Source organism: Macadamia integrifolia, chromosome 2 (genome assembly GCF_013358625.1).
Source record: "Macadamia integrifolia cultivar HAES 741 chromosome 2, SCU_Mint_v3, whole genome shotgun sequence".
Classification (NCBI taxonomy): Eukaryota; Viridiplantae; Streptophyta; class Magnoliopsida; order Proteales; family Proteaceae; genus Macadamia; species Macadamia integrifolia.
In genome coordinates, this window is record NC_056558.1 from 19,420,022 (window position 1) to 19,437,911 (window position 17,890).

The following is a 17,890-nucleotide window of genomic DNA, read 5'->3' on the forward strand; positions in this document are numbered from 1 at the left end:
AAAAAAAAAGGATTTAGTTGTGGTAAGTTCCTCTTTTTTTCATGGAAAATTGAAATTTTTTTGATCGATTTTATGTTCTTGGAAGTGGAATTTGTCATAGTTTCAAGAATTAAGAACTTATTCTATGTTATTTCTCTAGGGTTTTGGTTGTTGAGGTTTCAGTGTGGCCTGTTACAAGAAGATACAATATTTATGACCCTCTGTGCCAGTCAGTTTAGTTGGTTGCTTCTTTTTCTCTTGGAGCCTGTTGAGAAATTCTATGCTGCCTTCATGATGGAAACTTGTAGGAGACAATGTAGCATCTTGTTTGTATAACATGATTAATATATTAGACTTTTAGTTGAGTAAAGGTTTTTAAATAGTTTAGTGCTTAGTAAACCTGAGCTTGAAGTCTTTATCTCATGATCGGCCAATGTATGCATGGCTTGATGAAAATTGGGACGGTTGGTTTGCTTAGTGACTTGGTCATTGAGTGTCCCGGTACAATTCTGTGGTATCATCAGTACAGTTATATAATGAGGTCAGGACAATATGCATTGATGTAAAATACTGTTGTAAAACATACGAAAACATCAACCAGCTGATTTAATAAAAAAATTTACTTCGGATATCTGGAGGCAGTGCAAAATTATGGAGCACCACGGACTGCATCTTGGAGATACCGTCATAAAGTTGGCACATAATTTTGTGTCACTAGTACTTGTAAAACATAGGATTGGAAAGTGATGTTGAAAATTTAGAGAGAATGGAAACATATTTATGCACTAGAGAGATGGAAATAGCTGCTGTTAGATTTTGTCACCTTTTTATTTTTATTTTTTGCAGCTTGTTCATCATTTCAAGTCCTGCTGTTTCTGTCACTTTTAAGCACAATGGCATAATGTTTGAATTTTCTTATTCAGATCCAACTTCTCTGAAAAAGGTGATGGTTAGATGTTATTTGTTTGGTGCTTCACATTGAGATTAAAGAGATTATTGGGTTCACAATTAGTTCAAGGTGAATGAATCGGTTCTATCTTCATTCGTATGAACATTAAAAAATATTTGCACAATTTCTTGTAGATTGCAGTGATTTAAAGTTCATTGTGGATTCCCATCCAGTAAGGATTTTTTCTTTCCCATCAATGTGCATGTTCTCAAGAAAGCAGTATCCAATCTTAGTAGGCGCAACAGTGTGTGGAGTGTGGATCCTCTTCGCAGCATCTTTGACTCCTCTCGGAGATGTTTCTCTCTCTTGAAGAGATGGATTGAGAAATTGCATTGTCATGGTGGGTTAGACTTTCTCACTGCTGGTTTTTCTTTACGAAACCTTTTGTTGCTCATTGGCTGTCAGATATTGATGATGTTCTTCAATTGCAGATTGTGGTTTTGTCCAGGAATTCTTGTATTAACTTCTCTGCAGGAGGATATTGTTCAACTATGATGGATCCTATAGATATAACTTCTTCAGATAGTGAAAATGAAGTTACCATAGAAAAGAAAACCTCACTTGCAGTGGGACCTTCTGCTTCACAGACTTCAAGGAAGCTTCCTTCATGGGCTTCAACTTCCAGCCCAAATTCAGCAAGTAAATATTAATATGATATGGATAATATTCTGTAACTGTGAAGTCTTATTTTTTTTTTTATAAACTGAATGGTAAAATTTGCAGATTGTAATGGATCGCATCAAACGCCTTTGTTGCCTGGAAGAACATCACTTTCTAACAAAAGGTCTGCAAACCATGATCACTATTCACAGTCTGAACTCCAAATCAATCCAAATGGTGATAAGGACAAAACTTTGAATCAGGAGAGTGCCTTGATAGATTATTCTAAATACTCCAGAGAAAATGGATATACAGATCAGCCAATGAATTTTGTTGACATTGAAAATCTTGGAAGGTCAATTGATTCCAGAAATAATGAGATGCTTGGTACAGCTTCTGGAAAGGTTTTATCCCAACAAAATTCAGGGAGGATCCTTCCACCGTCTCTTCATCCATTTTCGACTAGTACCAAATCTAAAACTTCTTTGGAGAATGGAGCTAGGAGTTACATCCCAGATACTTATGGCAAATCCTATAATTTTGGTGGTGCAACTGCAACTGATCATAATTTTTATATGAAAGATCATTTAGTCAAAGGGAATGATAACGATGCTATTGTGTGTGAAAATAAAGGAAGTAGGCTTCTACCTCCATCTTTGACACAAGCAAAGTCTACTGGTTTTTCATTCGGTGGTTCAAATGATCCTGTATTTCGTCCTCATGTGGGAGAAGAAAGGTCTGCAGAGAATGATGAGAGAATAATTTTTCAAGCTGCTCTACAGGTAATTTTTTCGTGACCCTTTGTTAATTTATCATTTCCATGACTAGGGTAACATTATTATGGGATGTTCAATTTTGGATCTTCCCATGCTCTTGTAGTCTTGTTATGTGTGTACTATGTGCATATTTAACATTAAATCTGTTGAATTTATATGTTTTGTTTTTTTTATTGTTTCTGAACAAAGGGTGACTGCTTCTCTATTCGTTTTCCATTTACTAAAAAACGAAAATAATTTCGTGGGGACTATTAGAATTTATAATTAAGTCTATTTCACCATATGTGGTGGGTTCAATTGACAAGAAAGGACTTGCTAGTAACCTTCTATTTAACCCTTAATTTATAAGACAATTTCCAAAATTCTTGTTGGTATGTGGGAATGTAATGTAATACTGATTTGAAGGTTCAAACGATACCAAATAACAAGATCTTATATCGAAGAAAAATCCAGAATTATGGAGAAACTAGCTTGAAATTAGGTGTTCTAAAGGGACTAAAACTGGGATCGAGTTCCACAGTGGAGAGGGGTAAGATGCTGAAAATCTGAACCTATTTGGATGGTCAGATCAGCAAATAGGAGTAAACCTAATAGCCACGAACTAGGGATTTTGTGAACAGAACCAGAATATAAGAACAGCTTAAATAGATGTTGTATACTGAAACCAGGTCTGTGACATTTAAGGATCAGAACCAGAGACCAATACACAAAATAGCGACTTGAAACTGAAAGTCGATTTCAAGATAACAGGTCAAAACAGTATAAAAAACCAACACAGGGAAGAATATAGAGAAATCGAGTATCTCAAGATCCACAGGTCAGAATGACCTGGAAATTGGGTTGAGTTCCCCCTCTAGGTGGGTGGCGGTCTCGACCAAAAGGTTGGGGGGGCGAATTCTGATGGTTGGATGGGGTTGGATAGAATGTCTTGGGGAACAAGTTATTCTAGTCCTACAGGAAAACATAATTTAGAAACAGGATATTTTCAGAGATTAATCTTACTTGTCAATGGTGATTAAGATGAAACAAGAACGAACAAAGACCTAGAATATCAGTAGCACAATAGACGATCACCTGGGCTTCTGGCTGCAATGTGTCAATTGAATCACACTCCGATTCCTCTGCCTGATCACACACAAGGAATCTCCATGAAGAAGTGCAGTGGCAGCAGCAGTGTTTATTGTCCAAATCGTGGGCTATTGCTTGCCTATGGGTTGCCTTTTATTGAAGAAAATAGCAAGAGGCTAGAGACCAATTAGGAAAGTTCCAAATAGGAAAGATCTGCAATTGATTCTAGCTTGGATTACAAGACACAAGCTGATGTGGACTTCACTAACTCTTTACTTGTCTAGGAAAAGGAAGCTAGCAAACAATATTGAGCCAAAACTGAACCATAACTTAAATAGGACCACGGTTCAACCAACTTGAACCAAAACACTGAAATAAAACTAAGTAAAATAAAACATTAAACAAGAACCCACTAACCACGATTTGGCTGTCTGGTTTGCCTTTTTTCTTATGTGAGTAGGTCTTTAAATCTGCATCAGCTCTCCCCGGCTTGAAAACATTCGTCTCCGATGAATGGGTGTAGCGCTCGTACAAGTTGGAGTCAAGCTTCTTGATATCATTAGCATGAATCCAAGTATTATCATGTCGTGGACCTTTCCATTGATGAGAAATGCATGATATCCAGTCCCCAAATGAGTAGTCTTGTAGGTGTCATCCAAGACTTCCTCAACAATATCAATAGTGGTGGCTTGAGTTGGGGCAGCCTTAGTATTTGTTCCATATCACCATCGTCTCAGTGATGTCCCACGTAAAGATAAAGATCAGCCACATTAAAAACATTGCTTGTGGTCATATCATGTAGCAACTCGAGCACATAAGCATTAGGTCCTACTTGTTTCAGCACCTTGTAGGGACTCATCTTCCTTGGTTGGAGTTTAGTATTGAGTATTGACACCAGATTGGAACCTCTCGGGGTTGACAAGAACTGTCATTATGTCTCCCGATTTAATTCCATATAACGTTGATGAAGATCAGCTGTAGGTTTTTACACATTATTGCTTAAAGCGATGTGTCATTGAACGTCTGCATGCACCTTTGATGTGGCGTAAGAATTCATCAACCTCAAGGCTAACTCGAGCTTGGGGCGGAACTGGAACAAGATTAATAGGTCGCCTTGGCTGAACTCTAAGTAATATTTCAAAATGATAGGGGGCAGCCTAGGCACTAAATCCATGCTTACATCTACCCAAGGTGCATGAGGGACAAGTAATGGTGAGTAGAAACCTATATTTTGCTTTTGTTGAATGGGGTAATTACTTGTGTCTAATATGACACTAGCCCTCTTTATTTATAACAATGGAGAGAAGGTTCTAGAGAATCACAAAGACCATTAAACCCATTAGGGTCCGTTTGGTAACTAACACTTTCCCTAAAACCCACAAAACCCATTATTACAATACTCCCCCTCAAATTGGTGTATAGATATCACTTATGCCCAACTTACAGATAATAGGATGAAACATCTTACTACTGAGACCTTTAGTAAATACATCAGCCATTTGTTCATTACTGGGAACAAAAGGCACAGTGATAAGGCCCATAACCAGCTTTTCTTTGATGAAGTGTCGATCGATCTCCAAATGCTTGGTTCGATCATGCTGGATAGGGTTGTGAGCAATATTAATGGCAGATTTGCTGTCACAAAAGAGTTTCATAAGAAGGGTAGCAGGAACAGCCAAATTAATGAGAAGACCATGAAGTTATAGGAGCTCACAAATGCCATGTGCTATAGCACGGAACTCTGCTTCAGCATTTGAACGGGCAACCACGACTTGCTTCTTGCTTCACCATGTAACAAGGTTACCACCAACAAAGGTGCAATAACCAGTAGTAGACCTGCGGTCATCAGGGGAATCTGCCCAATCCCTGTGAAGGCCTCCAACCTAAGGTGATCATGAGGAAAAAAAGGATGCCACGTCCTGGGCCAGATTTCAAGTACTGGAGAATACGCAACACAACTTCTATGTGAGTCGAGTAGGGATCATGCGTGTACTGACGGCAAATGCCATAAGTCTGTGTGAAGCCTTTGGCAATAAGTTTGGCCTTGTACCAATCCATTGTACCATCAGCCTTCTGTTTTACTATGAGGACCCACTTGCACCCAACTGTCTTCTTTTGTGAGGGAAGACACACCAGATACCATGTATCATTCTTCTTTAGAGCCTGCATCTCTTCAATTATAGCTGCCTGACATTGTGAGTCTGCACTCGCTTTCTGCTATGTATGAGGAATGGACACAGAGGAAAGAGAAGACACAAAACTATAGTAAGGAGAGAGTGAGTCATAAGAAACAATTTTAGTAATAGGATGTAAAGTACAAGACCTAATGCCTTTATGAACAGCAATAGGCAACTCAAGAGATTAATCAACAGGAGGAGAAGGAGAATTACCAATGCCCAAGGGAACAAGATCAGGCTCGAGAGGAGACGACTGACATGGTAGGGTAGATGTTGGATGTGTAGTGGTCTGAGTCTGTTTTTTGCGACTATACACACGTATCTCCGGCCGAGGTGAAGTGGAAGTAGGAGTGTCACTCTCTTCCTGAAATGGGATACTAGAAGGGACAACAATTTCTAGAGACAACAGAGACAGCGGTACATCTTCTACAATGGAAGGAGGCTCCCCCTGAAGAGGTGTCGCAGTGTAGTATGACATAGATTCGTGAAAACAACATCCATAGTTACAAACCAAAGCCAAGTAGGAGGATGAAAATACCGATAGCCTTTCTGAGTAGGAGCATACCCCAGAAAAATGCATTGGAGATCACGAGGATAAAACTTTCCATGAGGATGTTGATCGCGAGCATAGAAAACACTACCAAATACCTCAGGAGGAACAAGAAAAGTAGTGGAACCTTGGAGAAGATCCAGAGGGGAGCGGAAGGCATGGACCCAATAAGGCATTCGGTTGATAAGAAAGACAGCAGTGAGAATTGTGTCGCTCCAGTATTGGGAAGGAACATGCATCTCAAACATAAGAGAGCGTGCTACCTCACAAAGGTGGCAATTCTTCCCTCAGCAACCCCATTCTTAGCTGGAGTATCCACATAACTAGTCTGATAAATCATCCCATGATTGGAAAGGTAAGCTTGAAAGGACCCTTCGAAGTATTCTCGGCCATTGTCACTTCGAAGGATCTTAACGGTAGCATCGAGCTGAGTCTGAACCATGTGTAAATCATCCAATGATTGGAAAGGTAAGCTTGAAAGGACCCTTTGAAGTATTCTCGGCCATTGTTGCTTCGAAGGATCTTAATGGTAGCATTGAGCTGAGTCTGAACCATGTGGTAAAACTGTTGAAAGCAAAAAGGTCTTGCCCTTGGTTCACATCATATAAACCCAAGTAGTCTGAGAATGACAATCAATAAAGGAGACAAACCATCGATAACCATTGACAGACACAGTGGGATGGACCCCAAATATCAGAATGTATCAATGAGAAAGGAGTGGCACCTTTATTTTCAGAAACAAAATAAGTGATTCGAGTTTGTTTGGCCAAAACACATGCCTCACAAAAAAACTGACTCGAATTACAATTTTTAAAGGAAGGAAAAACTCTAGCTAAAGTTCCCAAAGGGGGATGTCCCAACCGATGATGCCACTGCAGTAACTTAGAGATGGGAGGTGACGTAGAAGATGTCTAAAGAGCCTGATCAGAGACCAATGCTGAGTCATCATCAAGTAGATTCAGACCACTACGTACCCTACCAGAGCCAATCGTTGGCCCTGTCACCAAAACCTAAAAAACACAATGAGACAGGAAAAATGTGACTTTGCAATTAAGACTGGAAGTAAGACTACTAATGGACAAAAGGTTAGTGGGGAAAGAAGGAACACGCAATACAGTAGAAAGGGCTAAAGAGGGGGTACAACTAACAGAGCCCTTCCCCAGAATAGTGGAATAAATCCCATTAGCCAATTTGACCTTACCATTACCAGGACAAGTAGTGTACTGTGAAAAAAGAGACAAGCGGCTTGTTATATGAGCAGAAGCCCCATAGTCTATAATCTAAGGGGTAGAAGGGACAGACATAGTACAACCATAAAAGGAGATACTTGACCCAGAAGGGGTGGAATGAGTAGAGCTCTCAGTGGTAGGTGCAAGAGAGTCTGGACGAGTTAAGAGGTGCTGGAGGGCAGTAAGCTCGTTAGATGATAGTGAGGCTACTGACGAGCTAAAAGCAGAGTCAGAGTCAGGGCTCTCAGTATTGTTGGCCTGCCCAGAAGTACCGGCACAACCCTTCCCTCGCTCTTTTCTATATGTATCAGCAGGATGGCATTGAAGCTTCCAACAGTGCTCCTTGGTGTGACACTCCTTCCCACAGTAATCGCACTTCACTGGAGTCCTGGTAGAGGAGCCACTAGACTGTGGGGCTGCACTAAAGGACTAAGTGCCAAAAACAAGTGTAGATCTCTTAGTAGGAGTGGCAGCTTGCTGTGGAAGTATAGTGGTTCGTCGACTGTCCTCAAATTGAATCACATCATAGGCTTGATCCAAGGTAGGAAAGGGGTCATGACTCAAAACCTGGGACTGCAACTGATCAAACTCCACATTCTGACCTGCCAAAAAATCATAGACCCTGATCTTGTCCTCTCGTTTCTGAAACTTAGTGACATCTTCAGGGGTGGAAGGAGTATACTCATAGAAATCCAACTCAGTCCACAGTGTCCGCAACTCATAGTAGTACTGTGATAGAGTGAGCCCTCTTTGCCTCAGATCTCAAACTTTTTGGTGGAGCTCAAAGACCTGAGCATCATTCCCTGTCTGGGAATAGATATCCTGGACAACTTCTAGATCTTCGCAGCGGAGTTAAGGAGGAGATAGCCACGCAAAAGCTGTGGCAACATGGAGTTGACAAGGAAGGCCATAACTAGAGAGTTGGCACACTCCCACTTGTCAATCTCAGTACTGGTGGTCGGATGCTTCGTGGTTCCAGTGAGGTGCCTATAATAGCCACGGGACTTGATGGAGATGCAGACTGAGCGTGACCACATGAGGTAGTTTGTGCCATCAAGCTTGATAGCACAAGGAGAAAAGGTAGGAAGAGTTGTAGTGTCTCCGCCAATAGAAGAAAATGAGCTGGTAGACATGGTTGCTACTCAAGGGAGTTGTGCAAATAGAAGAGACACTAGTCGGAGATAGAGAAAGCACCAAAATAGCTAGAAAAAGCTAGAAAACCAAAAAATTGATAAAGGGTAAAACACTGAGAAAATGATTTTGGGGATAGCTCTAGAATAGAGACAAACGAAAAAACGGTCGGTACATACCACTACAAGAATAAGAGGCACCAATCGCAACAAACATCAAGATGATCAGAGCATTGAGCGAGGAAAAAACATCCTGACAATGAAAAAACATTTTCAGGGAGAAAACCCTAAAAAAGTGATTAAAAAAAAAAGGTTCTGGGTCTCTCAGAAACAGATGAAAAGAGATGGAGGGAGGCGCACATGAAGGAGGTGCTGGGAGAGAGAGAAATGAGAAAGAAGTAAAGAGATGGACAAGAGGGAGAGCCCTTAGTGTTTTAGAGTCTATGGCTCTATTGAAAGGGGTAATGACTTGTGTCTAATATGATATTAGCCCTCTTTATTTATAACAATGGAAAGAATGTTCTAGAGAATTTCAAAGACCATTAAATCCTTTGGGGTCCATTTGGTAACTGACACCTTTCCCTAAAACCCATAAAACCCATTGTTACAAAAGAGGGCTTCTCGTTACCTGTAATCCTCAACCCTTGTCCCACAACCCTAGTTGTGGTCGGAGGAGATATTGTTAACGAAGCAATGGGAAGAATCTCGCCTCGTCGGCCTCTGGTTCCCTTTTAAACCTGTCGGTCCCCTCCAGGGATTCCTCTGCTAGTCTGCTGGATCCTTGTTAGCTCTTAACTGTTGGATCTAACCGATTATCAATCCTCCAAGCTCTCTCAAACATTGACATGGAAGCAGATGATTTCTCTCTTGCTACCTCTGCTGATGCTACCTTTTGTTAGTCGACCTATCCACATCTGTTTTCTACCTCGACTTTGACCCTTGCACCTTCCCCTTTCGACACACCGTCAACCATACTTTCCTCTGAATCTCTGCCCTTGCTCTCTTCTGCTAGCCCTTCTCCCAATGCTATAGTCCACATAACCTTTTCTCCTTCGACCTTAACCCCCCTTTTACCCCTCCCTTCTCCCTTGGTAGACCCCACCTCCTATCTTGCTTCTTTGAGAAGGAATCCTACCCAATTGAACCAATTGCCTCATTTGACTACCACCCGAACCAGCCATCACTCAACCCCTCATTCCACGCACTCGACCCTGGGTTGACCCACTCCTCTCCTTTTTCCTTTTCACCAACCCGATATCCACGTCTTCTACTTGCAACCTATCTCTTAACCCGGTAAACCATTTGACCTCATCTCCCTGGCCCAATACCACTACTCCTGGCCTCCCTTCAGGCTTTGGTAACCTCTAGCCTGTGGCTCCTTCTGCTATCTGTTTGTGCTCGAACCTCCTAGGTAGGCATGGTGTCGCTCCTCTAGCTCCATATGTCTTTAGAAAACATGCTATAGGTACTTTGGTTACTCCCCGCTATTCGCTAGCTTTCTCTACAACGAAGACTTCTCCAAATGCCTCCTTGGTTCACCTTAACTCTCTTTCTACATCCACTACCACCAGCTCTTCTCCCGACACTTACTATGCTCTGTTGCACTCTCCGACAGCATTCGTTACCACTGGCATCCACTCATCTCAGTCTCAAGCGTTGCAAGTTGTTGACCTTCTTGCCCCTCTGGCCAATGAAGATCTTCTAGCTTCCTAGTCTTCCTCGTTGCATTCTACTGCCTCTTATCTGGCTCTCCAGGTCCGTAGTCCTTTTGACTGCCGATGTCTCTCCCTCGGCTCGTTATGTCAGCTCTTTGCATCATTCTTCTGGCATCAACTCTACCTTTGCCTCATAGATCGTTGAAGACTCAAGTTCTCCTAGTGCAGCCCTATCAAAGAATACAAGAGGCGTTATAAGAACACGCTTGCCAAAGGCAAGTCTGCCAATAGAGCTATTGTTGCGATCGGCTCCCCTAAGCGCCAGTTGCCCCTTTCCCCTTCTCCCTAATGATCTCTTAGACCATTTGGAAGGTCCAAGGCCACAACTCCTTGACAAAACATGCTAACATTCGTTCCTGTCTAAAAGCGTTGTGATGTGATCTCTGCTGCCTCCTTAAGACTAGAGTTCTTAAGTGTAATGCCTCCTGCACCTCTCCAGCATTGGCCTCTTTTGGTCGTTCATCTCCAACTATGCCTTGGCTCCCAATGGTCGGATTTGGGTCCTCTGGAAACCTGCCAAGATCTCTATTTTGGTATTGTTTTCTTCCCCTCAAGTGATTCATCTTTCCATTTCTGATTCCAATGGTATTTTCAGTACTTTCTTCTCTATGTTTTATGCTTTGAATCGCGCAGCTGATAGATCCCCTCTATGGGATGATCTTCGTTCCTTCATGACTTCAATTGGCTCCCTTCCTTAGGGCATTGGAGGTGACTTCAATGTGGTCAGATTCAGTCACAAAAAGCAAGATGGTTCCCCTATTGACCCTTCCTTTGTTGAAGCTTTCAATGACTGTCTAGATGACATTGTTGTTAATGACTTGAGATTGTCTGGGGTGAAGCTTACCTAGCACAATTGCAGGAGTGGCCTTGATATAGTTGCTTGGAAGCTTGACCGAGCCCTTATCAATGAGGCATGACTTTCTTCCTTTCCCTCCCATGCTTTGGTCTTCTAGGTATCTCCGATCACATTCCTATTTCCCTCCTTATCCAGCTTTATATCTCTTTTGGGCCTAAGCCCTTCAAATTCTATGACATGTGGATCCCTCACTAGGACTTCCTTTCTCTTGTCCGATCTACTTGGGATCATTTGGTCCATGCACTCTCCTTTCCCCTCATTGCCTTTCTCTATTGCTAAATAAAATGTCAAAATTGCTCTCAAATCTTGAAATTCCAACTCTTGTGGTTATATTTCCTCTTTTGTCTCTTCCTGTAGAGATAAGCTAGCAGTCTTTCAGGTCAGCCTCCAATTGGATGTTCATAATCTATCCTCAGAGCTCTCCTCCTTGGTTGCCCAAAAAGAAAGCTTCATTAAGAAAAAATCTAGGATCAAATGGCTCGAGCTAGGTGACTCCCAATTCTGGTAACTTTTATTGTTTTGTTAAAGCTAGAACTAATGCCAATTCTATTTCCAGCCTTATTGCTCACGATGGTTCCTCCTCCCCCCTAATAGCATAAAATCTGAGGTTGTTAACTACTACACCAAATCTTTAATCTCCCTTTCTCCTCTCCCCCCCCCCCCCTCACCATCTTTAGCTTAAAAAATTCATCCCCTCTCACCTCTCGGCCTCCCTTCATACTATTTCTTCTAATGAGGAAATTCTGTCGGCTATTCACTCCCTTACTCACAATGATACCCCTTGACCTGATGGCTTTATCATGGTTTTTTTTTCCTTCTATTGGGATATTATCCATGAGGATCTCATCAAGGCCATTTCAAATCTTCTTCTTCAACCCCAGCCAAATCAGAGGAGTGAACCATTCCTTCCTTTGCCTTATCCCTAAGAAAGATGGTGCCTCCTCCGTCACGAATTTTAGGTCTATCTCACTTTGCATTCTTCTCTACAAATTCATTGCTCAAATCCTTTCCAATCGTCTTCAACTTGTCATTTATTCTTTGGTTAGTCCCAAATAGTTCTTCATGAGATTTTTAGAGGCTTCAACAGGAAATCCGAGTCTCCTACGACCCTCATCAAGATTGATATCCACAAGGCATTTGATTCCATCAAATAGAAGTTCAACTCTAAGGCTTTTGATTCCATCAATTAGAAGTTCAACTCTGAGAAATCCCCCCCCCCTTTTCGTCCATTTGATTCACTTTTGTATTTACTCCCCCATTTCTCAGTCTTTGTTTATGACAGTTTGTTTTCTACTTCTCTTCCTCCGGGGGGTGGGGGGGTTTGTCAGGGCTGCCCTCCCTCCTCTCCCTGTCTCTTGAAGTCTTCTCTAGATCCATCCAATCTAGCATTTACCTTCACCTCATCTCCCCCCTTCCCAAGTGCAAGGCCATCAATATCACTCATCTTGCCTTAGTTGATGACTTTATGATTTTCTCGAGAGCAGATTCCTCCTCCATTGAGTCTATAATGTCCTCTTTACATCTCTTTGAATCTCTCTCTAGTCTTAGCATCGATCTCCTCAAATATCATCTTTCCTTTGTAGGTATCTCCGATGCTACTAAGGCACTTCTCCATCTGACTGGATTTTCCCTTGGCTCCCTTCCAGTCAAATATCTTGGCCTCCCACGTTTCCTCTAGATTTTCAGGCCACCAATGCACCTCCATAATGGATCTTATGGAAAAAAGGTTGCAGCTCTTGAAAGGCAAACTTCTCTCTTTGCACTTCCTCAAGCCACCATTAACGTTGCGGAATCTCTTTTTGTACCTTCCTTTGGAGAGGGTTGGATATTGTCAAATTCCTCCACCCTCTTAGATGGTCTTCTGCTTGTCTTCTCAAAGCTGAAGGTGGCCTAGGCCTTTGTTGCATTAAAGCTGCTAACTCTGCATGTATCCTCAAGCTTATTTGGATGCTTGTCTCCAAGCAAAAGAGCACCTGGGTCTCTTGGGTTTAGGCTTCTCTCCTCCGCAAAAGACTCCCTTTGGATTGGCCCCCCTCTCCTAATGCTTCCTAGGTTTGGAGCAATATCCTCCTTGCTAGGCCAATGACCCCTGGTGCCATCTCCTCTTCCTTTGGAGATGGCACTACCACCTCTCTTTGGCTTGATCCTAGCATCCTTCAGGCATCCTCCTTTCCTTAGTTTCCAACAGGACAATCTACTCTTTTTTGCTCCCTAGAGATACCCTTGTCGCCTCTATCATATGTAAAGGGGCCTGATGTCCAGCTCCTCCCCCTCTCTCGGACCTTTGGTTTGTCCTTCCCCCCTCGCCCAGGCCACCGTGGAAGAATCTTGGTCCCCTTCGTCTTTTGGCCTTTTTAGCTCTTCCTCTGATTGGGATCTTGTTAGAGCTAGAGGCCCTTTAGTTCTATGTAGAAATATTGTTTGGTTCAAAGGTCACATTCTCCACCACTCCTTCACTACTGTCTCAGTTTGAGTATTAGAACTACCGCTGGCCCTGGAGAATGGCTTTTGCTCTCCAATTTAGCATTTGAGTGGCTTTCTCTTCTCTTATTTGTAAGATAATTCTCTTTTTGTGTCTATCTATTGCCTACCTTGCCTCTAGCAACTTGGCTAGCGCTACCTCACTATTTGGCTAGTGCCACCTCCTACGTTGTTTGACGATAGCAACCCAGGAGTTAAATATGGATGAATTGTCAGGCAAAGAACGCTAATGGACATGAATAACTGCCCTTGCGGAAGAAACTTGGCTCAACTATGCCTAGCCCACAGCGGCTCTAGTGATATTTTTTGTTTCGTTCTTAATCTACTGATTCCTATCAAATGATCCAAGACGTAATCCTGGACATGAGGATTTAAAGAATTGAAAAGGGGGATTTCTCGGTTTTCTTTCTTGATTTATGGATTTTCTTCTGTTTTATCTATTCAATAAACATGCATCTCTTAGATTGTTAATTTCCTTCATCTGCCGAACCCACCTCCCTGATCCCGAATCTACTTGTTTCAATGTCTTTCTTGAACGTGAAAGCTTTTTTTCCCTATTGAAGATACTCCTTTTGAGCCCTTACATTACCAAATTTGAATTGGAATTGCCAGATACCAAACAGACTGGTCTAATGTTATAATAAGCTTCAGAACCACACTCTATGATAACAGGATTTCAGCACCCAAAAGTGATCAGATTTATGAGAAACTATGGATTTGAATAGGAGATAGATCAACTGAACTACTTCGGTAACTTACATGATTGTTTGGACAGAATAAAGGAATAAGATAGAAGAATGAAATGATTTGAAGAGACCCCCCCCCCACCCCCCAAAAGCCTAGGGTAGTATCTCACAAACCACCCTATCATCTCATTGCAATGTCTCACAAAAGAATGGTAAAACCCAATTCCATTCAATTTCTTAACTATTTTCTTCTTTCAAAATGCTTACAAGCAGCCCCTTTTATAGTGTGTTTGGAAAAGTTCTAGACTTTCATTGGGATTTTTTTTTTATACTTAAATGGCCTTTACATTTCCAAGGGCTTACATTGGGACTCTTTCCAAGATATTTAATGAACCTTACATTTTCAAGGTGGTCTTGAACGATCAATGAAACTAAACCATAGGCATCCCCAGGAACCTATTGGTATCCCAAGACTTCACAACTTTAGAGAACTAGATACAACTAACTAAAATTTTTATGGCCCATTTGAACCTTTATATATGTGCTGTCAATATAGGCCGATTATAATAGAAAACAAAAAATATTAAGCCCATGACCACATAACCCATTAGGCTACTTATTTAAATCATTAACCTTTCATGATTTGCATCAATAGACAACTGAGGGGGTGCGTGGGGACATACATTGGAGGGTAAATGACTGAATTTGATGCTGAAATTTGACAAATGAGCAATCCAAACCATTCCCAAGATATTCAACAACCAGACTTATCACATTATCATATGGCAAAATGAGATCAGCCACCCAGCCAAACTTTTACCATTAAAACATACATGCACAATCACCTTTTCCCAACTAAATGGGATTGGCTACATGGATCCACAAGAGGGTAAAATAAAAGAAAAATAGAGAAAAATGAAAGAAACAAAGCAACACCACAAGGACATCCCACCTAAAAGTGGTTGGCTACATGTATCATGCCATCCAAACAACTGTGTTTGAGGTCACACTAGAGTCAAGACCTTGCACGTCTTTATTTACAACATCATCATCACTCCATGCAAGGGCATTCCAAGGCCTTTGTTGAACATGGTCATACAACTTAAATGACATTCTCGGAGCTTGTCCTGAATCGGGGCAACTCCGAATTCAGCTCTAACTCAGTCATTTCGTACTCTCTCTCTTAGTTTTGTTATACGACCATCTCAACATCCTCATCTCGGTTACACTCAGCTTGTCTATGTTACGCTTCTTGACTGCCCAACATTCTGCCCATACATCAAATATGGTCTTACGATAGTCCTATAGAACTCTCCTTTAAGCTTTAGAGGTATACATTGATCATACAACACTCTGGATGCATCTCACCACTTCATCCATCCTACTTTAAATTTGTGAGAGTTATCTTCTATTTCATGTTCCTTATGTCCTTGATGGTTTCGTCGTTTTCCCTTGCCCCTCGGATCGAATCATTGTTTCACCGCCGGCGATTCTGGGGCGACAGTCTCTCGACCGCTCTCCCACTTCCCCAGCCAACCTAGCTAGCGGCCCGCAAGGCCACAAGCTATGCTCAGCCGACAATCGCTTTTTTGTTGCCCTCTGCAAGGTTGGCGCCCCTCTCTGGCAATTGTCACCTCCATTAGGCCAGCTACCCGCTTGGCCTGGCCCTCTGCAAAGCCAATGCCCCTCCGCCGTGGCTGGCATCTTGCTTGTGGTGATTCGATTCTCACCTTGGGGATGGGAAGTGAAAGTGAAGAAAAATTGCTTAGGGTTTGGTGGAACTCTAGTTGGAATTGACCGGATTACCCTTATTCTTTGTAATGGGTTTTTTCACGTTTTTGGCCATTTTGCTGCCCTTGTGGGCTGTGTTGTTCTGAGTTGTGTGCTTATTGGCTTGTCTTTTAGCCCATGTGGGCTTTGGATTTCTGAGTTGAATGGGCTTATGCGTCTTGTATGTTAGCCCATGTGGCCTTTGGCTACCCTTATGAGGGTTTGTATATTCCCTTACGGGATGAATCTCCACCCCCGTCCTACTTTTTTTAATACATTTATTACCAACATAGAAAGAAGATTTAAGTGTCAAAATAATAGTGGCTGAGAGGAAGAAAGAGGAGCTATTGTCATTTTTCAACTTGGTTCCCATCCTTGAAATAAAATTGGCTTAAAAAATTCAGTATGGGGTACAGTCAAATATGACTCCAGCATACAAACACAAATTAGGTCTCTCTATTACAAACTTCAACGGAAAGCCTATTCTTCACAGAGGTGTCACATAGGGACAAAGAAGAGTGCCCACAATCACCACGGCGCTTGAACAGTTTTTTTTTTCTCCATACCCTCCCCTTTGAAGCTTAAGCAGTCTCGCTCTATCTCTCTCTCTCTCTCTCTCTCTCTGATGACAGTATATCAATCTGTGGGCGTTGGGGAGTGGACGGGGGATTTTGGGGTGGGAGTGGGAGGGGGCGGGGGGGGGCGGGGGGGGGGGGGGGAGAAAACTGTTTAAGCACAGGGGTGATTGTGGGCAGAAAGTCAGTCTGTAAACTTCCCCTTGAATCATAGTTTGAGAAATCTGATACATTTTTTAGTCATTGTTGGGAGGGAATGCATTGAGAAAATACATTGCAATAAAGGTAAAATTCTTTCCGACATTAGTGCATGAGCGAAGAACAGTTTTATGGATCGGTGCTAAAGTTGAGCGCTCCAAGGGTTGTCTTTTTTGTGACAAAGATGCTAATTTAATTCTTCTTTATATTTGTGAGGGTGAACGATTCTCTAATTTTGAATCTTTATTTTTTATGCTCAGGTACAAGCATGTATGTGTGTGTGTGTGTGTGCGCGCAATCAATACTTGGTATGCGACTATGGAATGGAAACCAGCTAGCCTTTTTGGTCTCCAATTTCCGTATTTACCTTAACATGTAATCTTTACAACGTACTTTTTTGTTTCTTTGTTCAGAAAATAGAAAATCATTGTATCAGGAAATCAGACGCTGGCATTGGAATCAATCTATCAAAGTTGCATTCTGTAATATTCAAAATAGTTTGCATTCTTTATGGGGAATTAATCCTAGTTAACGCTTTAGATGATTTGGGCACGAAGACGAATCAAAGGAAAGGAGAATATCCGAACCCAAGTTGCCAACGAAGTCCGTCCATGAAAGATTTGTTGGTATTCATATCGCAACCCAAGAGATCCTGCACATTCCAAATGTGTGGTGAAATTGCAGGGAAGAAAGATGTGTCATTCAATTTCTTTTTCCATTTGGCAGAATCTTCACTGGTCATCTATGTGGATGTAATGATTTAATTTAGAGAAATCAATCTCTAATGATCATTGGAAAAAAGGGGGGGGGGGGAAGGGGGTTAAATTTTACTTCATGTGGAAAGAGGCTGTAGCTTTGGTTTGATCGAATCCCAAATTTAGAGGGGGGAGGATAAAAAATCTTGATGGAGGTGGATGCTTAATGGAATATTTACAGTTGTGGTGGTTATGACTTTACGAAAAATAAACATGATGTTCATGTCTTTTTTTTTTATATGAAAATGAAATTAAACTTGACAAGTCATAAGAAGTACCACATCGTTGGAAGGCCTCGGTTAGGGTTAGCATATCATATAAGAAGATATGTTCAAAGGTACAACTTCTAGAAATGAGCTTTGCTATTTCTTTAGCATTACTCCAAATTTCTTCAAT

At 41.7% G+C, this 17,890-nt stretch overlaps 2 protein-coding genes across 17 annotated transcripts in view; both read left to right on the top strand.

Annotated features, from left to right (window-relative positions):
• Positions 1–2,340, top strand: part of LOC122092427 (helicase-like transcription factor CHR27) — a 2,817-nt gene extending 477 nt beyond the window's left edge. For 3 of the 16 annotated variants that reach the window (XM_042662753.1, XM_042662767.1, XM_042662745.1), the window contains 4 exons: positions 903–997; positions 1,149–1,268; positions 1,403–1,567; positions 1,652–2,340. In XM_042662753.1, coding sequence (XP_042518687.1) covers positions 934–997; positions 1,149–1,268; positions 1,403–1,567; positions 1,652–2,325 — 1,023 coding nt within the window. In that variant the 5' untranslated portion in view covers positions 903–933 and the 3' untranslated portion in view covers positions 2,326–2,340. Of the gene's footprint in view, positions 1–825; positions 998–1,062; positions 1,269–1,359; positions 1,568–1,651 lie in introns of all 16 variants that reach the window. The other 13 variants (XM_042662805.1, XM_042662791.1, XM_042662820.1 and 10 more) reach the window with 9 other exon arrangements.
• LOC122092396 overlaps positions 1–17,225 on the top strand; it is a 114,025-nt gene extending 96,800 nt beyond the window's left edge. Inside the window, exon 16 of the mRNA XM_042662710.1 lies at positions 17,000–17,225. The gene's annotated coding sequence lies outside the window, so the exon portion shown is untranslated. The remainder of the gene's footprint in view (positions 1–16,999) is intronic.
• Positions 17,226–17,890: the final 665 nt, after the last annotated feature.